Source organism: Lodderomyces beijingensis, assembly GCF_963989305.1.
Source record: "Lodderomyces beijingensis strain CBS 14171 genome assembly, chromosome: 5".
NCBI lineage: Eukaryota > Fungi > Ascomycota > Pichiomycetes > Serinales > Debaryomycetaceae > Lodderomyces > Lodderomyces beijingensis.
In genome coordinates this window covers 1-22,425 of record NC_089974.1, presented here as the reverse complement: position 1 = coordinate 22,425, position 22,425 = coordinate 1, and the positions used below count along the sequence as shown (strand labels likewise).

The window sequence follows — 22,425 nt, the reverse complement described above, 5'->3', positions numbered from 1 at the left end:
TAACAATTAATAATATTGTACAGAATTTTTTTTTACATCTTTTCTTGCTTTATTCTTTTTTTTTTTTGTATGTATATGTATGTATATATCACTCACATTTATGTGCTCTAGAGAAACGTCTTTGTTTCAGTCAACACTTTTGTTGAGCGTGTTGAATCCAAAAACAACAACTCACAATCCTCAATATCTTGAACTTCAATTTCGGAGCGGCCTGCTGTTGAGCTTAGTATTCCAGCTGGAGTCAATAGCTGTAACGAGTACCTCAAGGAAGTGCTGACTCCCTTTTCCGCAAGCTTATTCAAAGCATCATTGGATATGAGCAAATTCTCCAACTGGGCCCTCTTGGATACAATTGTTTTAGTTTCTTCAAAATTATAAGGCAATGTCCTTACAATGAGCAATCTATCGACCAAGTCCGGTGGACACCCGTGTGGAGCCTTGGTGTCCAAGTCGTCTGAGCCTCTCACCACAGTCAAGCCTCGATTCGAAGCCAAGATGACAATGGGGGCAATATTGCTTTCCAACGCCTTGTTCAAATAAGTAAAGATTTCCAAATCCAACATATTGACTTCATCGATGAACAACACCCCTGGGATCAACTCGGCTACTCCTTGGTCAATGTATTTGGAGACAACTTTATTGACTTCACCTCTCAACTTGTCGGTGATTTCAGTACGCTTAGGTTTCAAGAGTTGGCCCATCATGCTCAAGACGTCTTGGCCACCTTGAGGTCTCGCATTTGCCACGTCCAAATCATGCAACGTGACATCTTGGACAATCTCCTTCTTTTTGTGGACGTCGCCTTTGGGGAGAGGTACGTATTCGTCGGCTTCTAAATCGAATTCAGTCGCATAAGCATCCGAACGGCCGACTCTCTTGACGGCGCCTGTGTTTGCCTCGATGTAGATGACATCACCCACGGAGACGCGTTCTTTTTGAAGTGATTCGTATATGCTTGGGTCTAAGCGCAAGTTTTTGGTGCCTTTTGCAGACTTGAGGCCGACAATTACGTGAGATATGGTTTTGCCGTATCCACCGAGCGGGTTCTCTGCCTCTTCTGGGGTCAACTCGATCACTTCGCCTTCGTATACTTCTTTTGTTTCCTTTATACGTAATCCAATGGCTTTTCTAAAGTTTTCCATCAAGGCACTCGTTTTCTTGATTTCGGCGGAGTATAGTTCTGAGCCAACGATGGGGCAAAAGGGAACTTTGGGACCTAGTTCTTGCGAGACTGCGAGAGCCAACGCGGTCTTACCGGTGGCCGGAGGACCAGCTATCAACACGGCCTTGCCTGACATCTTCTTGCTTTTGATTAAATCCACGATTATACCACATGCTTCTCTTGCATCTTTTTGGCCTACAAATCCACCGTCGATTTGTTTTGCTATCCCGTGCTCGTTTAATCCTAGACCTTTGATGTGGGTGTGTGCTGCGGTCCTGTTTTCTCTTTGGGAGACTTGATTATCGTTTACCTCTGCAATCTGGACCATGGTTGTGGATGGAGACGGCGCTTGTGGTGGTTGGTGGTGTTAGTAGTGGTGATGATGATGTGTGATGCGTGATGGTGGGTTTCTGGAAGTGGTGGTTTCTGTTTTTTCGCGCAATGAAAAATTGAAATGAAAAATTGCAAAAATTGAGAAATACCCCAAGAGAAGATGTTGACAGAGGAAAGGATGAAATATCGGTGGGAGAAAGAGAAACAGAAGAACGAAAACAAAGTGTATGTGTTGAATTAAATTGAAAATGTCAAAATGCGTCGTCGGGGATCTCTATTTCATCTTGCGGTTCCCTTGGTTCTTGCGCCTCGCTCCATTGGGTCACGTCGTCTATATAGCTCAAAATAGTAGCAACGCTTTTACTGTCCTTTGAGCAGTCGAGGGGCAAGAACTGAACCATGCCAAAGTCGTCGATTAGATTCGCTATGCTCTTGGTCAATTTTTTGAACTTTGGGTTGACTTCGTCTTCTTCTTTTGCTAGCAAGTAAGGGTCAGGGTTGAGAAACTGTTTGAGCTTCCGCTGCGATACTTCGTCCTTGATGAGATCAACCTTGGAAAGAATGTTCAAATGGGGCAATTCCAATAGAATCATCGAGGACATGGCACTTAGCGTGCCGCTGAAAAACTTTGAACTGTCTATGATAAAGGGGGACTCTAATAAATAAGTGGCACATAGATTGAAATGCAAGCTAGTCTTGAGATGCTGGACGATGGTGGGTAGAACTGGGATGTGCGTATATAGTTCGATTTGACCTGGCATGTCGAATATTAGATACTCGTCGTTGTATTCGCCAATCTCTTCATCCAACCAATCGAGGTTGTTCAACAAAAACTCAAAACAATAGATTAACCCTCCATTGGGACCAAGGTCCATTTCCTCCATCACGTCCTGAAGTGAGATCAAGTCGCGAATATCTATCGTGAATTCAAACTCAGTTGGCTCTGCCGCGGGGTCCAAGTTGACTATATGAGCCCGGCGCCCAATGGTTTGCATGTGGGAGATGATTGAGTTGCAAAAAGTCGATTTGCCCACCCCGGCGGGGCCCATGACTAACACACCTGTTCTTGACATGGTCTGTTTTATGTTTAAAAGCGTTTGAGTGTGGGTGAGTTGAGAACTATGCTGTGATGAGATGATGATGTTGATGATGAGGCTTCTGAGCTGTGGAAGCTTGAGGAGTCAATCCAAATGCTATATAAAAAAAAAAAAAAACTGGCGCTCCCAATTGCTCCCACTCCACAGATCCCACTTGCATTTCTCCTAGCTTTTCCTACACCAGCAGTCATCGTAGTCGTTTTCCACTTGGATCATGACGGAGTCAAACTCGTTGACTTCAAAAAGCTTTTCGGTTTGTCGCTTGATGAAGGAGGAGTTTTCACCACGGTAGATTTGCACATGGATGTAGCCGCAAAGCTTTCCTCGCTTGTGACTAGGCCAGAACCTTGGGATTGTGATGGACTTGATTCCCTTGATCGTTGATACTTCGTGTAGTGTGGTTCGTATCATTGATTCTTGTTTCTTGGAGATGGATAGAAGCAAAGTCGACGCCGTCGATTTGATCAATGGGACGGCCGAAGTGAAGATCATCAAGGCGATAACCACTGAGGCCAAGGGGTCAAAGCCTTGCCAGTGGAAGATCTTGGTGAGGATAGTAGATATCACCACTCCAATTGAGCCCAATGCGTCAGCTAAGATGTGCAAGAATATACCTCTCATGTTGTCGTTGAGTTCGTCGTCATCCTCAACTGCACCGTCACCGTTACAGGCCTCGGGTGAAGAATGCGTGTGCGAGTGCGAGTGCGAGTGCGAGTGCGAGTGTGACTGTGAATGTGAATGCAGTGAATGCGAATGTCCATGGCTGTGTCCATGGCTGTGTCCATGGTTGAATGCAAATATGCCCACCAAATTGACCAAAAGGCCCAAAACTGACACAACAATCAACTCGTTGGTCTTTTGCAACTCCACAGGGTTGACCAACCTCCCTATCGCTTCAAACAAGATCGACCCACTTATCCCCATCAACAATGTACCATTTGTGAACCCGGCCAAGATTTCTAGGTTCTGCCAGCCAAACGGGTATTTCCCATGAGGATCAATTTCAGATTTGGAAATGACCCCCGCGACCAACCCCAAGGCTAACGATAAACAGTCTAGTAGCATGTGGAGCGAGTCTGAAAGAAGTCCAAGCGATTTAGACCTAAATGAGTAAAGGAACTGAATCACCATGAAGCCGGCATTTAGCAATAGGAAGTTGAAAATGGCTCTTGTGTCCTTGTGCTTTAGCACTTCCGACAAGATGGGTTTAGTCTTGGGAAGAATCCGGAGACTAAGGTATTCATAGATGCCCATGGTCTTGCTTGGTAGTGGGAGTGTGTGGAAATAGCTATTTGAAGTTGAAGTTGACCTTGAAATTGGATATCTGGTGTAAAAAATAAAAAAGGTGCTGTGCCAGGGCTGTCTATTCAAAGCGCGTTGAGGAAATTGCGCGTTTCAAGTTGTGCTTGAAATGCTCTTTTTTTGCTCCAAATCGACGAATTAATAAAGTGAACACGGCGTAGGCCAGTTAAGGGCCAGTTGCAAACCAGGCCAAGTAGGATCGTGTCAATGGCATCTGAGGCCAACTTTTGAATCGATAGTGGTGTTTTCTTCCTTTTTTTTTTTTTTTTTACTAGTACACAATTTCTATTTCTAAGGTATATGGACATCTGTATAACTCTATAATAAATTTTATTTTTATATATCTTTTCTAATTCTTTCCCTCTATATTCTAGTTTTCTTTCTATTTTATGGTGAATTTTTCAACATCAAACTTCTTTGGCGATATACCCATGTTGCCAATGTATTGCCTGGCCTCTTTTCTCAATTTTTCCTTCGTGGCATCGTCCCATTTCAAATCTTGGGCCATAATCTCCACAACACCGTCCACGGCACTCATGGCTTCTCTTGCATTCAAAAAGGCCAATCTTGTCCTTCTGGCCAAGAAATCCACGGGGGTTCTAGGATACTCGTATTTAAGTGAATAAAGCAACTCGGCAATGGTGAATGGCTCATCGAAAGATTGGTAACTCAAGGAGTTTTGCGGTGAAATCGAGGTGTGGCTTGGAGTAAAAGTTTCATCAGCAGCCAAGGTAATGGGGAGTTTATTGTAATCGCTCGAGGCATACAAGTCCAAAATCATGGGTGCTCTTGAGCCATAGTTGTGGGACAAGTGCTTAGCCAATTTCAAGGGGATTTTGTACTCGTGGATCAATCTGGCAGAGTAGTTCTTGGAGTAGTCGTCACCACCAATAAGTATCAACTCGTTTGTCTGGCATGGTTTAATGTTTTTGCCGTGGAAATCAAAGTGTTTAACCACGTAATCAATGGTTTCTTGAGCCATTTCTCGATACGTGGTCCATTTACCACCAGAAATGGTAACTAAGCCAGATGGAGATTGAATCAATAAATGGGATCTAACCAAACCCTCGGTTGAGCCAGTACTTTCTTTGCCTTTTGGAACGGTGGCGGGGTCTCTAACCAAAGGTCTAATACCGGACCAAGCAGACAAGACATCGTTTCTGTCAATGGGGAACACCAAGTATTTTTGCATCTCCTTGATGATATCTTGGATATCTTCTTCGGTTGGGGTGGGGTTTTCAGGAACGGTTTTCAATGGAGTATCGGTGGTACCCGCCAAGACCTTACCTTGCCATGGCAAAAAGAACATGACTCTTCCGTCTGCAGTGGCCGGGTCCAAAAGACCCATTGTTGTTGGACAATAGTATTCGGGCAAGACAATGTGGACACCACTTGAAGGCACAACCATTCTGGGCTTTTGCTCTTCCTTTGGAGGCAACCCTTGTGGATCTTCGTCCATTTCCAAGATTTTGTCAGCAAATGGACCCGTGGCGTTAATAATTGACTCGGCTTTGATTTCATATGACTTTTTGGTTTCCAAATCGGTTGCCTTGACCCCGTACAATTGGCCCTTTGAGTCCTTCAACAATTGGTCAACTTGGAAGTAGTTTAAAACGGTAGCACCATTGTCAATGGCAGTGATGGCCAAAGTGGCATTCATTCTGGTGTCGTTAAACGAACCGTCGTGGTAAACACAAGCAGCTTTCAAGTTGGTGGTGTCCATCATGGGAGCCAAGGCCTCGGCCTGCTCTCTGCTCAAGATGGTTGAGTTTCTAATATTCTGTTTACCAGCAAACCAATCGTACATTTTACAACCAGCGAAAAAATAGGGAACTTGCCAGTAATTGTAAACGGGGATCATGATGGGCAAAACCGAGCACAAATGAGGCGCAGTTCTCAACATGTTGCCTCTTTCATTCAAGGCCTCGATAACCAAGTCCAACTGGGCTTTGCTCAATTGGAAAATGGCCTTTTCCAAGTAACGCACACCGCCATGGGCCATCTTGGTCGACTTGGATGAAGTGCCCGAACCAAAATCGGTTTTCTCCAAAAGACAAACATTCAAGCCACGTGTTGCTGCATCAACGGCACAACCAGTACCAACAGCACCGCCGCCAATGATCAAAACATCAAACTTTTTGCCATCGTCGCCACTCAAGTTTTTAACCAAATCTTCTCTACTAGGAGGAACGGGGTAGTTCTTCTTCAAGGGCCGGTAGGAAGTGACAATCTCGGGCTTTTTCTTGGGCTTGATAAAGTCTAAATACAAGATGGTTCCACCAACGACTGCACCGGCGGCAGCTGTCGATCTAAATAGCGTCGATTGGAAAAATCTGGCTGTTCTGCTGCTCATATTCTCATACAAAATGTTGCAAGATATCCGATATTCTCGATTTAGTGTAGATCTGGGCTCGTGTCGATCTCTCGTGTCGTCGTTGTTGCCCTTGTTGTCGTTATCGTCGTTTCTTCTTCCCGCGGTTTCTGAAAAACAAAGTCAACGGTAGTCTAACTTGTCTCTAACTTGTCTCTAACTTGTCTCTAACTCAGTCTAACCTGGTTTGGTTTGAAAAAAAAAAAAAGAAAAAATTGGAAAGCTTTTGACCTAGGAAGAAATTAGGATCAACAGCAAATCAAATAAAAAAAAATCGCCTGAATATACAACGTCGAAATGGTTTTCAACCGGCAAGAACAGAAAGCCTGTGAAATCTGTGAAATCCGGGGCAGGATTTCTATTTTAATTTATATACGGAGTGGACGACACAAGTAAAGACAGTGAAAAAAAAAGAATAAAAAAATATGCTTGGAAGTAGTAGTGGTAGTAGTATTTGGAAGAAGTAATATTAGCACCGGCTACTTTGCTGCAGAAGCTGCTACTAACCAGTGGGTTATGTTGTTGTTGATGTTGTAGTAATAACTCTACTTGCTCACTGCTGTTGGTGCAATGGCCCTTCTCTCTCTCTCTCGCTGTCCACTGATGATATCACAAGAAATCATGTGGCAATTTAAAAAAATATAAAAAAAAAAAGCCCCATCCCGATTCCGTTCCCCCAGGCACGCGCAAGTTGCGTTTATCTTTGGCTGGGATCTACATATGCCAGGGTAGGGTTTTGTCCATGATGATGACGAGGAAGAGGAGTTTGAGCATCAGCTTAATACCTGGACAGAGTATCTATTCCGCGGATTACCATTGGGCGAAAAAGATAAAAAAAAAAAAAAAGAAAAAGGGCGGGCTGTTGGATCCAAGAGAAGCAAAAGAAAGAAGCCGAAATTGCAGTTGCTAAATCGACCGAATCGCGCACGACTCTTTCTCCGTCGACCCACGAGAGCTTTCCTTGAGGTGAGAGAGAGCCAAATGTGTCTCATCTCTGGGTTCCGTTGGAGAAGCAACTACTCGGGCTCGTTTCCTCTCCTTTTCGGTTTTGGCGTTGCTGTGTTTGCGTCTGGGAGGAAAAATTTTCATGACTCCTTGCAGCCGTTGTCTTTCGGCTGGAGAAGCCCTTCTCTTCCAAAAACAAGGTTCCTCTTGCTTGCAAAAGCTGATTCCAAGAAGTAAACTTTATTCTTTCGCGCCGTTGAAACGGCAGTTGTAGGATCAAATGTTCAGCCAACGGTACATTGACTTAAAAGAACGAAAAAAAAAAAAACCGAAAAAAGAGAGAGCTTAGCCCAAAGACTTCCTTTTCTCCAGAATTCTTACTGGCCAGACCCTATTGTTACGTTATCAATTTGTCTATCTTTCTCTCTATCGGTTTTTCATGTGGGAAATTCCGTCACCCCTTGAAGTGTGTTCCAGATCCTGACAATTTCCTCGTGTTTGTTTTTCTTTTCGTCTTGCTTTTTTTTTCACGTTATACTTCTTGTTCAGGCTTTAGATCTTGATGCGTCCGTCCCTCGTCCGTCCTGGGCCTTTCCCACCTGCCCGTGCCTGCATTCGTCATGGGTGTTTTCTCCACTTTTTCCTTTTTTTGTTTTTCTTTTTGTTTTTCGCAGCCGAAACCTTGGCTTATGATTTTTTTTTTTTTTGCAATTACGCCAGTTGTGCTTGCAAAATAAAAAACTTGGGGTTTTTTTTTTCGTATGGTTTCTCGGTAAGATATAAGATCTGAACAATAGAGTCATTAGGTTGAGATAGAGAACAGAGCACGTTTTTTTGTAAAATGTGCTTCGGCCAAGGCTCGTGTTTGGGTATGAGCATGAGCCAATTGCTGGAAACTGACTGAAACAGAAAGCAGGCAGGCAGTCTGGTTGATCTTGAATCAAGTTGTCTTCTTTTCGATGGTTGGTTTTTGCTTCACGGTGGCTGCCAGTTGGTGTATGAGATCAAGACTCTGTTGAAGATGGTGTTTTGCCATGTGGGCCAGAATTTAACCGAGGAACCAAATATCTCTCCCGAGCCGTAGCACAAGCTGATAATCCTGTCAAGTTATTTCCAATTTTCCAATTTTGTGTTTCTGCGGCAGATCACGTGCACCATGACAATGCAAAAGATCACGTGCACTGCGTCTCGGCATACTCCACCCACTTTAACCCCCCCTACCCAAAGCCCCCTACCCAAAGCCCCCTACCCAAAGCCTTTCAACTGTAACTCGCTCTGCTCCGTGTATAAACTGACAAGAGAAAAATATCATGTCTTGGACATTGGAAATTTTGATTACGCTGTAGGGAAAGAGTCCCAAATCCGGGGCCACCCTTGGGGGTGCCCCGGGTTTTGAATAACTGACGTGGTACATCTCTGATAACTGACGTTGTGGATCGCAACCTGTTCATGGTTGATAACAGCTGAACATGGCTATTTGATTGACAGAATGGAGCCAGCATTCTCTTTGCAGCTACACTCAAATGAATGTCCTCTTTTCTCTTATTTTTTTTTGCCATGTTTCGCAGCCAATTTTTTTGGAACGAGTTCGAATGGATGCCGGTTCTTCTCAGGTTTAAACACTTTGTTTCCCCCAGTAGCCGAGCACCTCATCTATTATATGCTAAACACTAGTACACTTAAATCATGCAGTTTATTTCGGCTTCATTGTGAAACCCTTCTCTAGGATGTCTTTTCCCAGCGTCTCTGGCATACCTTTTCGACCAAATCGAATATTATCCCAAGTTGCACGACCTGTGTGATTTTCAACTTTATTCGCCTGCCAATCCCTCTCCTTGACCGCTTATAACACTTTCACAACGGGAGGAGAAAGTTTGCCACGCTTCGGAACCCCATTTTAAAGAGTAAAAAGTACAAAGACATGGCAGAAAGCATCCAACAGGAGGCACTAGAGCAGTTTAAACTTGTCACTGGTGTAAATCCAGGAGAAGAAGAAGAAGAACAGGAAGATGTCAAACTCAAGATCCTGCGCTTATTGACGATCCACGACTATGACGTGAACAATGCCGTGTCAACTTATTTCGACACTGGCTTCGAGAGCGTCGAGAATCCGGCATTCACACCTACAGCAGAAGAAAGCAGTGCCAGCACTTCGGCATTGGACACGTCCGGTTTCTTGGATGCCATCCCCGATGAAGAAATGACCCACCGCTCGTCTTCCAGCTCTTCGGCTCGACGTGAAATGATCAATTTGCAGAATCAAATGATTATGAACTCGCTCATACCGAGACTACCTAAAGCACCACAAATCTCGATGCGATGGCAGTTGGATGTGGGCATTTACAGTTCCTTGATTCATGATCGAGAAGAAAAGTTGAAAAAGGAGAAGAAGGAGCAGCAGGAGGATGATAAAGACAAAGACAAAGACAACGACGACGACTTGAATGAAAAGACGAGACAGGTGTACAATGAAAAGAAGGAGAAAAAGCCCCAACCCAAACCGAGATCTGCCTCGAGTATGATTCACACGTTGTGGTTCATACTAATGCTTATACCCAAAAATTTCCTACTGATGCTCATCACCTCGATCAATTTCTTGTTTGGCTTTGGATGGAGTGATGACGATGGCAGCAGTTTCCAAAAATCGGGCTTGCTGTTTAATTTTGACAATTTCCACCCCAATTACAAATTCTTGAACAAGATTTCAAAGCCCACGGTTGAAAAGTATTCCCTTGCAGAATCCGAATTCAACAATGTGCTCAAGTCGTGCCAGACAGATTACCACTGGTTGTTTGTGATCTTGACCAACGACTCATCCGAGGGAGCAAACTTTGTGGAACTGCTCTTGCACAATGAAACGTTTCAACTGTTGTTCAGCAAATCCAAGGGCAGCAGCAGTTATGACACCACCAAGATTTTCGTTGGCAATGTCGATCGGTGCCCCGAGGCATTTGAAGTGGCGAAAACTTATAAAGTCAAGAAATTGCCCTACGTGATGCTCGTGGCCAACGTTTCTCCCGCACACGATATAATGCCATCAATGTCCATCGTTTATAAATCAAACTTGTCGCGACAGTTTATAACGGGGGACGAACTAGAGATTACCATTCCAAAGATTGTCAAGCATTTGAGTCGAAATTGTGAAAAATTCAACCCGCAGTTGGTATCTGCACGATACGACAAACAAGAAATGGATTTCAGTCGAATGATTAGACAGCAACAGGATGACGCCTATGAAGAATCACTTGTCAAAGACCGGGTTAAGAAAAAGCAGCGTGAAGATGAGTTGAAATCACAACGCGAGGCTGCAAGCTTGGTGAATATCAAGCGTTGGCTCTTGCTCGACTTGTTCAAGTCTGGTTTCCTTGACAAGTCCACCAAGGATGGCGAGGAGAAAAGAATGAGAGTAGCGGTTAAACTACCCAGTGGGAAACGAATAGTTGACCAGTTTAATAAAAACTTGACTATCGTGGACTTCTACGTATTTATTGAGCTAAAGTTATTTGTGGAGGAATTGGTGACTGAAGTAGGGTCAGAAACAAAATTGACCGAGCAAGTGGACTCCTTGATGGAAGAGCTTGAAATTATGGAGCATGTCAGGGAAAAGTTCACTACCGTTTATGAGTATTTTGCTGAATACGATTTCAAATTCGACATTGTACAGCCATACCCAAAGAAATTGATCAAAGCTGATGACTCCGTGGTTATTGGAGATGCGCCAGATTTCAAAGGCGCCAATTTCCTAGTGGAATATAAAATGGAAGATGATGAAAGTGAAGAGGAGGAGTAAAATGGCGAAATAGATAGAAATTAGAGCGTATATAGCAGGAATAATGCCCTTGCCAATGTCAATGTCAATGTCAATGTCAATGTCAATGTCTGCTAATGTCCAATGTCGTGTAAGTTGGTGAAAATTTGATAAAAACATCGATAGTGACTCCTCTCAAACTACACGAGCAACTATTATCTTAGGCTTACCCCCCTTCACTTCCCCATAGCCTTGTTCAAAGACAATAGAACAAGACTTCATTCCGTGTTATATATATATACTTGCTTGATAAATACGCGTGTGTGAGAGAACATGGCTAGTCGTCAGTCTCGATTAGAAGCGGAGAGGTATGCTATGATGTCTCGAGGCCGATCAATATCACCAGGCGCAGCCGGTATGGGCGGGCGCCACAAGAGCAGGTCTCCTTCCATTTCCAATGAAGATTTCAACAGGGACCTAAAATGGTCGATTGCCAACCATGACCCGCTGGAGAGGATCAGAAAACCAGGTGAGACCGAAGAAGACTTTTCTTGGGAGAATGAAGTGAGCGAAGAAGAACATATTAGCGACGATGATACAAATGAAAAATTTCAATACGACGACACGGGCAACATTCTACCCAACTATGCTGTCAATGACGAGAAAATAAACGAGGTGAGTTCCATCTTGGAGCACTCGAATTTAAACGACAACTCAACGCTCCGGAAATTAGAAGAGTTGACTGCTAATGAACGGGCCTTGGCGGCCGCGCGCAACGCTGGGACCAAGATTGACCAGGACGTGTTGGACAAGTTGGCCAATGATAAGCACAAGTTGACGGGACTGGAGTCGTTGAACTTGAGAAACGCCGATCAGGATGCAAATGCTAGACGACAGAAATTGGACAATTACCAGGCTTATAGGAGGAAGATTATCGAACAAGAAAATGGCGTGAATGTTTCTGAAAGCGTTTCTCCCACTAGGGAACAAGATGGCGGCGACTATATGGCCCCGTATACTTCGGCAGTCGAGGATAAATTGGACAGCGAGTTTGCCTCGCAGTTGAATGAAACGATTAGAGAAGGCGAGATCGACTCCAACAGGTCGCACTCGAGAGTCATTCAAACGATCACGAGGGGCAATTTTTTCCAATTGGTGAACCCCAAGATCAAGCCCAAGATGTTTCTCCTCTGCATGGATTTTTCCCCCGAGTCTATTTTTGCTTTGGAGTGGGCGTTGGGTACCGTTTTAGTCGACGGGTCGGTCTTATTCATCACCTGCGTGATTGAAGACACAGACACGAACCATCATCTCAAGGGAAACGCCCAGAATGAAAATGCGCGCGAGCAGCAGCGACTTGCCATGCTAAACAAGGCCAAGCAGCAGGTGCTCAATTTGTTGAAGTTGACAAAGTTGCAGATACACATTGTGATTGAGATTGTTCACCACCCTATACCAAGACATTTAATTCTTGAATTTATCGACAATTTGCATCCAACTTTAGTGGTTGTTGGCTCAAAGGGTCAAAGTGCGATCAAGGGCGTCCTACTTGGGTCGCTCTCGAACTACTTGGTCACCAAATCAACCGTACCGGTTATGGTTGTGCGTGAAAAGTTGAAAAAGATCAACAGGTTCAAGACGGGCTCCTCCTTGTTTTCCAACAACATTAAACCATTGACTTTATCAGAGGCCAGAATAGATTGAAATTCTATAATTTTTTTTTTTTTTTTTTCATCATCATCTTCTTCGTGAACTGAATAACTTTCTAATATACAATTTTTACCCCTAAAAAACAAACAAACAATAAACAAACTAACACTTATTTATTTCTTGATACCGCTTCTCATGTAACGACCAACAACGATACAGTGGTCTCTTTCGTACGGCTCCAAGGTCAACTGTTCCAATGGCTTTATCCTTTCTTCTCTCAATTTCTGCACTTCTCTAGCGAAAACAGTTTCAGCGTCAACGGTGGAGTCGATACAGTTGGCTTTGATGGAAATCACCACAATACCGCCGTCTTTCAAAAACAAATGCGAGTTCAATGCAATGATACGGGCCTGATCTGGTTGAGCAACATCGGCAAACACACAGTCCACCATCCCAACCAACATTCTGTACTTCTGTGGGTGTCTAGCATCGTCAATGATGGGGATCACATTAGGTCTCTTTTTGGCCATACCAATCAACTCTCTTCCGGGTCTGTGCGAGAACTCCACTGCGTAAACTAAACCTTCGGGACCAACAACATCGGCAACGTGGGACACGGAAGTACCGGAGGCAGCACCCAAGTACAACACTTTTGAGCCGGGAGCAACACCCAACTCATCGATACCACCCATGATACCAGCAGCCAACTTGGATCTAAATGGATTCCACACACGGTATTCAATCTTGGTGGCTGGCTGGCCCTCTTCCTTGCTTGGCTCCTCTACACTGATTCTTTTTTCTCCGTATACTGATTCACCAGGCGCAATGTTTCTGGTAACGAGCAAATCTTCCTTTCCTCTAGCAATGAAAACACCGGCGTGTCTGTGTGGTTCAATGACGACTTTTGCGCCTCCCTTTGCACCGCCACGGGCACCACCACGGGCACCACCACGACCACCACCACGGCCACCACGGGCACCACCGCGGCCACCACCGCGACCGCCGGCTGATGCACCACCACGGCCACCGCCGCGACCACCTCCGAATCCACCACGGCCACCACCGCGACCGCCTCCGAATCCACCACGGGCTCCACCGCGGGAACCGCCTCTACCTCTTGGAGCTCCAAATGCCATTATGTTTGATATTTGATAGATTGATTAAAGGGGGGGGGGAAATATCTTTGAAAAAAAAAAGGTTCTTATTTTTTGAAGGAAGTAAAGGAAGGAAATTCGAAAATTTTTCGGGATGATGAGCGAAGTGATGGAAGAGAGGAAAAAAAAAATAGTATGTGCGTTGAGCGAGCGAGCCAGCGAGGGAGATCTTTTTTGCGGAATTATGATGAAAGCAAAGATGGGTTTGGAATGGGGATTACGAGAGCAAACTCTAGGTATATGCGGTTTAGAAGATGTCGATATGGAAAGTGAGGGCCGTAGAACACGATCGGATGCTTTTTTGAGAGGAAAAATGGTCGTTTTGGATAGAAATGGTGGCGATTATTGTTTACCCCACATGCAAATTTGTCCTTTTGATGAATTATTTTGACACCAGGGAACTCCGTAGAGAATTGCAGGTGTCGTTTTAAAGCTGACGGCTGGAAGAACTTGCTGATGCAGCTTTCAGAGTGGTAAAGGCATTGCATGTGGATATATTGGCGATTGGGCTGATTGGAGGAGATGCCCATCGTGAGGCTCAGGATGGTCACGTGGGCATATAAGGGCTAGCGCAGATGAGAGAAATTAAAAAAAAAACCCGCTTCAAAAAGGAATGAACCTTACAACTGCAAACTTTGGTCTCATTTAGATAAACATGTCAACAACACACTCGAAAAGAGCTTTCAATCTATATCTATAACCTCATATATTCAACTATGTAGCGGCTTCCAAGTCCTCGGGTCCAAAGCTTAGCGGCAACAAATCTTCAAAATAGACCTTGATGAACTCACCGTTCTTGTTGAACAAGAACACCACTATATTTTTGCAAAACTCGCGAATGAATTGACGACATACTCCACAGGGGACTATGGGTTTTTCCGTATCAGCGGCAATGGCAATAGCTTTAAACTCGCGATATCCTTCACTCTGGAGAAAATTCAGTTAGTATCTAGCTTTTTTTTCGCAATGGTGAAACGGGGACGGAAACATACGACAGCTTTGGTGAATGCCGTGCGCTCGGCACAGATTCCTGCGCCGTAGGATGCATTTTCCACGTTGACTCCTGATATCAACTCTCCTGATGATGTCAAAATCGTGCATGAGACTCTAATGTTTCTGTTAGCGGTTTGTCTGTAAATTGAAGGGGACGGGGGTTCCATTTTATCGCGTACCTAAACTTTGAGTAGGGGCAATAAGCTCGACCTTTTGCTGCATAGAAGTTAGTAGCTTGAAACTAGTGAGTGATGGGGGGGGGGGGGAGGGAAGGGAAGGCTACCTTTTATTACTGCGTCTTTTATATTATGGAACTCTTCATCCGACACGTCAACATGATCATCATATATTGGGATGCCCATTTGCGCCGCGGGTAGCAAACCTAATAATTCGACTTGGCTCTTATCTGGTGTTGTAAAAACCCTTGGGGGCATTCTTCGTTGATTCCGACCGGGTGTAGTGAAATCGTTGTCGTGTGAGACAATCGTGCTGAGTGTCGTGAATTGGTAAGACGCGACACGCGTTCTTGCGACACTGATTATTTTCTCTCTCATTTTTTAAGCAAACAGTGGCAACAGAATACGTTGGATTTTGAAGGTTGACCATAGAGTTTACCAATAGTTCAATTGAAGACAGAAACAGTAGACACGGCATCTAGAAAATGGTAACGTTGGAAGAGTTGGAGTCAAATCAGCAGGGTGACGATGGTATTGACATGGAGATACTACAGTCGTCAACTTCGGACATAATAAATCGAACCAAGTTGTTGGACAATGACATCAAAGTAATGAGATCGGAGTCTCAAAGGCTAACACACGAAAAGACGATGATGTTGGAAAGGATAAAGGATAACCAGGACAAGATCAACAACAACAAGCAATTGCCCTATTTGGTCGGCAATGTCGTCGAGTTGTTGAACCTCGATGTCGACAAGGAGGCCAGCGAACAAGGGGCCAACATTGACATTGACGCTGCGCGGTCGGGGAAATCTGCAGTCATCAAGACCTCTACTAGACAAACGATATTCTTGCCCATGATTGGCTTAGTCGATCACGACAAATTGAAGCCTAATGACCTAATTGGGGTCAACAAGGACTCGTATTTGATTTTGGACACGTTGCCCTCTGAGTATGACTCAAGAGTGAAAGCCATGGAGTTGGACGAGAAGCCTACTGAAAACTATTCAAACATCGGTGGGTTAGATAACCAGATTGAAGAGCTAATAGAAGCAGTTGTTTTACCGATGAAACAAGCCGAGAAATTCAAAAAGTTGGGAATCAAACCACCAAAAGGTGCGTTAATGTATGGTCCTCCAGGTACCGGAAAGACGCTTTTAGCCAGGGCCTGTGCTGCGCAATCGGGGGCAACGTTTTTGAAACTAGCAGCTCCACAGTTGGTGCAGATGTTTATCGGCGATGGTGCCAAGTTGGTGCGAGATGCTTTTGCATTGGCCAAGGAAAAAGCTCCCACCATTATCTTTATTGATGAATTGGATGCTATAGGTACAAAGCGATTTGATTCCGACAAGAGTGGTGACCGAGAAGTCCAGAGAACCATGTTGGAGTTGTTGAATCAGTTGGATGGCTTTGGATCCGATGATCGAGTCAAAGTCTTGGCAGCCACAAATAGAGTGGATACCTTGGACCCGGCCCTTTTAAGATCTGGTAGATTGGATAGGAAAATCGAGTTCCCCCTACCTTCCGAAGAAGCTAGAGAGTCGGTGTTGAAGATCCACGCGAGAAAATTACATTGTGATAATAACTCGATCAACTGGAGGGAATTGGCCAGGTCCACGGATGAGTTTAATGGAGCACAATTGAAGGCAGTCACTGTGGAAGCCGGTATGATTGCCTTGAGAAACGGGAAATCTATTATTAGACATGAGGATTTTGTTGAGGCGATTGGCGAAGTGCAAGCCAGAAAATCAAAGTCGGTGAATTTCTACGCATAGGTTGTGGGTATGTGTATAGAAGTAATTGGCATAAGGGAAAAAACTCCATTCACTGGGAGATATTGTAGGAGAGTGCATAAATGATAGCCAAGGTGCCACGGTCTAGGTCAAGAAAAGAGACGACAGAAAGCTCGTAAAGTCAGAAGTGTCTACAGAAGTGAGTACCCCTGGCGACTCTTCAAGAATGGCCCTGGCTTCACGAGAGTACAAATTGTCAAGCCATTCATGCCAGTAGGGCGTAGTTCGAAAATGGAAAAACAAAAAATGCCCTTCATCATCTACGCGGTTCGTATTCAATGAAATTCGTTTTGCCGGACCCGTGGGGGTTGGTTGATCCCCACTGGGAACACCGAGGGAATGGAGTCGGGGCACACGTGCCTCAAACTTGACTTGCAATAGTGTGCGTGGCGAGTCTGAGTTTTTGCAACAGAAATTACAATCACTGGTTTTGATATTTCCCTTTTTTTTTGATTTTTAATTTGGCTTTAATTTGCTGCAACATGGAATCACGCTGGATGATAAAGGATGGTATCTTGGCAGGTGGACACACATGTGTCGTTTCATTGTAACCCTTGCAGCTGTCCGAATCAAGGGCCAAAAACAGATTGTGACAGGTTCGTGAGGCTTTAATTACAGAATCGAGCCCCAGGTGCCACCGTTTTGAGCTGGATTCTTGGTAGGGTTAGCCTCCAGTACGGGTCTCCCCTTTTTCCGCCCTCAAACCCGCATATTTGGTTATCCTTAGGACTCAAAATAGAGTCAGAATTTGGAAAACTTGGTTAGTTGAGCTGGTGAGCCTTGCCCGAGATTATGCAACATGCCAGTCTCGAAACCCATTTTAGAATATAACCCCCGGTTGGTTATAGCCGTATGGGATATGTAAGTATGGAGGCAAGCCAAGGTTTAAACGCCATGCCGAGGGTTAAATCAAAATTGATGCAAATCTTGTTGGGAACTTACCACGTCTACAAATCAAGAATTGGTGTTGACTCGGGGGTGAATATGTATATAAGGAAGGAGATAAAACTTACCATCCTTTATCGATTCATTTTGAAAGTCTGGTGCCATGTCTCATGTTGTTGCTTTGAAAGGTCCATTCGTTGGTTTTCGTTTTTTTTTTCCATACAACGAAGTTAAGTCAGGCTCATGACGTCTTCGGTGGCGACTCAGGCTGATGAATCAATGGCCAATTCCGATTTCGATGTCAATATCCTCCATGATCCGTTTGAGAATCCAAACATTGATTTGAAATTCCCTTTGCCCATCGACAGGGACACGTATGTTGACGTTGACGACAATTACGAGTCCCTCAGGCAATCCTTTAGCATTCTCAACTCGGCCGTGCGGTTGATCCTTGGTGGGTCCAAGTACGACAAGATCTACACCAACAATGAGTACAAGTACTTTATCAATAAACATTCGGATGAGTTTCGCGCCAAATTCAAAAATTACATGAACAACAAGTTGGAGCGCGAGGATGGCATGCTTGACGAAATCGTGTATGGGTTGGTGAATCAGGAATTGAACATGCACTTGATCAAGGCGAACGATTTCAAGCAAAGGTTTAAGGAAGTTAAGGAGTATATGGTCAACTTGTACAAGCAAAATAATGAGAAAAACTTACCAACTTACCCGTCCCACAATTTTGTCAGGTCTGCATACGCAACGGTCATGGCTGTGACTAGAAGGTTGTTCCCCAAGGGGATCTGGGTCTCGAACCAGGACATTTCGAACTTGTATCGGAAATACCTCGCTGATCCAATGTCGGTCATTTGGGTCCCCTCACATCAATCGCACTTGGATTATGTGATTTTGCACTTGGTTTGCATCAGATTCCAATTTGCGACGCCTACACCCATTGCGGGAGAGAATTTAAACATTGCCATCTTGGGCGGCCTATTGAGAGGTCTTGGTGCCTTGTTTATTCCGCGCACTTTCAACAATGAGCTTTACACCGAGCGCAACTTGAGCAACGCGTTGGAGTTTTTGTTGAAGAACAAGGTCCCCATCGAGGTATTTATCGAGGGGACCCGTTCGAGAGATGGGAAGTTACTACTCCCCAAATACGGCATTTTAAAGACATTTGTTTCCATTTACTTAAGACAACGGTTTGAAGAACATAATCCAAAGTTCAATATCTTGTTCCAACCGGTGTCGCTTACTTATGAACGTGTTTATGAAAATGACGAGTTTTTAAAAGAATTGAAAGGTGACGACAAAAAGCAGGAGAGTTTGCTTGGAATATTGTCGGTTGCCGGAAGTGCTTTCAGCAACAAGAAAGATGTCATTATTCGTGACGAGCAAGGTTTCACTGATAACAGCACGAGGAAATTAACGGGCAAGATTTTTGTTAAATTGGGTGAAAGCTTCACTCTTGAACAATTTATTGATAACCCTGAGGTTAGAGAGGAAAAAGATGTCAATTTGAAGAAGCTTGGTTTTCGGATCTTGCATGAGGTGAATAGAAACTCGTACATTCCTGAAGTTTCCATTGTTGGGACTGCATTACAAGCATACGTCTATTTTGCGAACAAGCAGGAGTTTGCAGTGCAAGAGTTGATTCTCGTGTTTCGCATCGTTGTTGACGCATTGTTGCGAGAGAATGAGTCGTCGACTACAAACAAGACCATCTTGGAGAACTTGCACGCTTCATCTGACGAACGATTATCGATGTTGATTATCGAGCAAATCACCAACTTTTTTAGACACATCAAGGTGAATGACACAAAGAATCTTGTTAGAATTGAATCCCCAATTGAGTTACTTTACTACAAGAACTTGACCATTCATTTAATCATCCAAAGATGTCTCGTTATGTACATCATCACCTTGCTTAACGGGACCGAGCATTGCAACAGGAGAATCATTGGCAAATTATTTTACATTCTCACTGGTTTCCTTAAAAACGAGTTTCTTTTCGACTATGATGAAAATGAGAGAAACGGCATGTCGTTTATCATCCAGGATCTCACTGACCTTGGCGTGATTTCCAAATCCAAGGCGGAAGACTCTGAGTATACCATATACACCGTCGATGACCCTGACTTTGTCAGACTATTTGCCAACTTGGTTCAGCCATTTTTGGAATCGTATGTTGTTTTGATCACCAACATTTTGGAAATGACTAGCAACTTGGCCAGCAACTATGCTAGAGCCAAGCAACAACAAACGCACGATCAAATCATTCTTGACGACGACGAATTGAAGTACCCAACAACAAAGGGTCTTCTCAAATACATCATTGCCCAACTGCGGAAAAAGGCGCAGTTCCAATCACTTGAGTCCATCAACAAGCAGTACTTGGTGAACGATTTGTACTACCTCAACAATTTGCAATTGATCAAGATCTTCAAGAACAAGGCCAAGACCAAGGCGTTTGTCCAGATTTTGAACCCTAGAGATTTGCAAGTTATCAATAGGTTTTTGATCCAGTTGTTGCATGTCAACACCGAGGAAAAGAATCTCTTAACCGACGAAATCAATGTTAACTATGTTATTGACATCACTGATAAGAACTTTGATAGGGATCTCGAATATTTAGAAAAACCTCCAACAGTTAGCAGAATATGAGTGGAAGAGGTGGTGTATAGATTTAGATGAAGCTTGATCTCTGGACTTTTGTATTGCAGAGGATTTTTCTGATGCGGTGTAGGTGTGTTTCCATAATTTTGATTTTTGCTAGATTTTGCAGCAAATTCGTCCAGAATCAAAGATCCACTTACAACTTCACGTCCGAAAGCACCCTCTCAAGCTTTCATCATTCGGTAGATGTACAGTTGGTTCCTCACTTTTCCTTTCCTTAGTGAGGATAATATGATAAATTTAGTCGAAACGAATGTCTGTGCGAATATCAGTCAACTTGTCCTACAGGGAACTATGGCTTCTGGGTGGTGTATGGGTGCGCTCTACAAAAAGAAAATGCAGCGCAAGCTTTTCTAGTTTGGAGCTTTGTGTTCCTTCTTCAGGGCTTTTCACGTGATCGCAAAGCATCCTTACAGCTAAGGCGTCACGTGCATCCTGACATCGACATACAACGAATTATTGCCGGGGTCGTGTACTGTGGCACATAAACTCTGGTGTAAGGATGCACATAAACTCTGGTGTAAGGATGCACATAAACTCTGGTGTAAGGATGCACATAAACTCTGGTGTAAGGATGCACATAAACTCTGGTGTAAGGATGCACATAAACTCTGGTGTAAGGATGCACATAAACTCTGGTGTAAGGATGCACATAAACTCTGGTGTAAGGATGCACATAAACTCTGGTGTAAGGATGCACATAAACTCTGGTGTAAGGATGCACATAAACTCTGGTGTAAGGATGCACATAAACTCTGGTGTAAGGATGCACATAAACTCTGGTGTAAGGATGCACATAAACTCTGGTGTAAGGATGCACATAAACTCTGGTGTAAGGATGCACATAAACTCTGGTGTAAGGATGCACATAAACTCTGGTGTAAGGATGCACATAAACTCTGGTGTAAGGATGCACATAAACTCTGGTGTAAGGATGCACATAAACTCTGGTGTAAGGATGCACATAAACTCTGGTGTAAGGATGCACATAAACTCTGGTGTAAGGATGCACATAAACTCTGGTGTAAGGATGCACATAAACTCTGGTGTAAGGATGCACATAAACTCTGGTGTAAGGATGCACATAAACTCTGGTGTAAGGATGCACATAAACTCTGGTGTAAGGATGCACATAAACTCTGGTGTAAGGATGCACATAAACTCTGGTGTAAGGATGCACATAAACTCTGGTGTAAGGATGCACATAAACTCTGGTGTAAGGATGCACATAAACTCTGGTGTAAGGATGCACATAAACTCTGGTGTAAGGATGCACATAAACTCTGGTGTAAGGATGCACATAAACTCTGGTGTAAGGATGCACATAAACTCTGGTGTAAGGATGCACATAAACTCTGGTGTAAGGATGCACATAAACTCTGGTGTAAGGATGCACATAAACTCTGGTGTAAGGATGCACATAAACTCTGGTGTAAGGATGCACATAAACTCTGGTGTAAGGATGCACATAAACTCTGGTGTAAGGATGCACATAAACTCTGGTGTAAGGATGCACATAAACTCTGGTGTAAGGATGCACATAAACTCTGGTGTAAGGATGCACATAAACTCTGGTGTAAGGATGCACATAAACTCTGGTGTAAGGATGCACATAAACTCTGGTGTAAGGATGCACATAAACTCTGGTGTAAGGATGCACATAAACTCTGGTGTAAGGATGCACATAAACTCTGGTGTAAGGATGCACATAAAATCTGGTGTAAGGATGCACATAAACTCTGGTGTAAGGATGCACATAAACTCTGGTGTAAGGATGCACATAAACTCTGGTGTAAGGATGCACATAAACTCTGGTGTAAGGATGCACATAAACTCTGGTGTAAGGATGCACATAAACTCTGGTGTAAGGATGCACATAAACTCTGGTGTAAGGATGCACATAAACTCTGGTGTAAGGATGCACATAAACTCTGGTGTAAGGATGCACATAAACTCTGGTGTAAGGATGCACATAAACTCTGGTGTAAGGATGCACATAAACTCTGGTGTAAGGATGCACATAAACTCTGGTGTAAGGATGCACATAAACTCTGGTGTAAGGATGCACATAAACTCTGGTGTAAGGATGCACATAAACTCTGGTGTAAGGATGCACATAAACTCTGGTGTAAGGATG

General features: G+C 43.9%; 11 protein-coding genes across 11 annotated transcripts; 4 read left to right on the top strand and 7 right to left on the bottom strand. All coding sequences in view use genetic code 12, as the record gives it.

Annotated features, from left to right (window-relative positions):
- Positions 1-107: 107 nt before the first annotated feature.
- Positions 108-1,490, bottom strand: LODBEIA_P39380 (uncharacterized protein; the record flags this gene model as incomplete). Its single annotated transcript, XM_066974103.1, has 1 exon — positions 108-1,490. One exon carries the CDS (start codon positions 1,488-1,490, stop codon positions 108-110), a length of 1,383 nt encoding a protein of 460 aa, XP_066830876.1.
- A 256-nt stretch (positions 1,491-1,746) lies between these two features.
- LODBEIA_P39370 (uncharacterized protein) lies at positions 1,747-2,568 on the bottom strand (the record flags this gene model as incomplete). The annotated part of the gene is made up of 1 exon (XM_066974102.1): positions 1,747-2,568. One exon carries the CDS (start codon positions 2,566-2,568, stop codon positions 1,747-1,749), a length of 822 nt encoding a protein of 273 aa, XP_066830875.1.
- Positions 2,569-2,757: 189 nt separating this feature from the next.
- On the bottom strand, positions 2,758-3,846 carry LODBEIA_P39360 (uncharacterized protein; the record flags this gene model as incomplete). Its single annotated transcript, XM_066974101.1, has 1 exon — positions 2,758-3,846. One exon carries the CDS (start codon positions 3,844-3,846, stop codon positions 2,758-2,760), a length of 1,089 nt encoding a protein of 362 aa, XP_066830874.1.
- A 430-nt stretch (positions 3,847-4,276) lies between these two features.
- On the bottom strand, positions 4,277-6,247 carry LODBEIA_P39350 (uncharacterized protein; the record flags this gene model as incomplete). The annotated part of the gene is made up of 1 exon (XM_066974100.1): positions 4,277-6,247. One exon carries the CDS (start codon positions 6,245-6,247, stop codon positions 4,277-4,279), a length of 1,971 nt encoding a protein of 656 aa, XP_066830873.1.
- A 2,884-nt stretch (positions 6,248-9,131) lies between these two features.
- LODBEIA_P39340 (uncharacterized protein) lies at positions 9,132-11,000 on the top strand (the record flags this gene model as incomplete). Its single annotated transcript, XM_066974099.1, has 1 exon — positions 9,132-11,000. The coding sequence occupies one exon, from the start codon at positions 9,132-9,134 to the stop codon at positions 10,998-11,000; it is 1,869 nt and encodes a 622-aa protein (XP_066830872.1).
- A 375-nt stretch (positions 11,001-11,375) lies between these two features.
- LODBEIA_P39330 (uncharacterized protein) lies at positions 11,376-12,662 on the top strand (the record flags this gene model as incomplete). The annotated part of the gene is made up of 1 exon (XM_066974098.1): positions 11,376-12,662. The coding sequence occupies one exon, from the start codon at positions 11,376-11,378 to the stop codon at positions 12,660-12,662; it is 1,287 nt and encodes a 428-aa protein (XP_066830871.1).
- A 119-nt stretch (positions 12,663-12,781) lies between these two features.
- On the bottom strand, positions 12,782-13,744 carry LODBEIA_P39320 (uncharacterized protein; the record flags this gene model as incomplete). The annotated part of the gene is made up of 1 exon (XM_066974097.1): positions 12,782-13,744. The coding sequence occupies one exon, from the start codon at positions 13,742-13,744 to the stop codon at positions 12,782-12,784; it is 963 nt and encodes a 320-aa protein (XP_066830870.1).
- Positions 13,745-14,849: 1,105 nt separating this feature from the next.
- On the bottom strand, positions 14,850-15,189 carry LODBEIA_P39310 (uncharacterized protein; the record flags this gene model as incomplete). Its single annotated transcript, XM_066974096.1, has 2 exons — positions 14,850-14,971; positions 15,039-15,189. The coding sequence occupies 2 exons, from the start codon at positions 15,187-15,189 to the stop codon at positions 14,850-14,852; spliced, it is 273 nt and encodes a 90-aa protein (XP_066830869.1).
- Positions 15,190-15,416: 227 nt separating this feature from the next.
- Positions 15,417-16,706, top strand: LODBEIA_P39300 (uncharacterized protein; the record flags this gene model as incomplete). Its single annotated transcript, XM_066974095.1, has 1 exon — positions 15,417-16,706. The coding sequence occupies one exon, from the start codon at positions 15,417-15,419 to the stop codon at positions 16,704-16,706; it is 1,290 nt and encodes a 429-aa protein (XP_066830868.1).
- A 1,146-nt stretch (positions 16,707-17,852) lies between these two features.
- LODBEIA_P39290 (uncharacterized protein) lies at positions 17,853-20,276 on the top strand (the record flags this gene model as incomplete). The annotated part of the gene is made up of 1 exon (XM_066974093.1): positions 17,853-20,276. The coding sequence occupies one exon, from the start codon at positions 17,853-17,855 to the stop codon at positions 20,274-20,276; it is 2,424 nt and encodes an 807-aa protein (XP_066830867.1).
- A 468-nt stretch (positions 20,277-20,744) lies between these two features.
- LODBEIA_P39280 (uncharacterized protein) lies at positions 20,745-22,382 on the bottom strand (the record flags this gene model as incomplete). The annotated part of the gene is made up of 1 exon (XM_066974092.1): positions 20,745-22,382. One exon carries the CDS (start codon positions 22,380-22,382, stop codon positions 20,745-20,747), a length of 1,638 nt encoding a protein of 545 aa, XP_066830866.1.
- Positions 22,383-22,425: the final 43 nt, after the last annotated feature.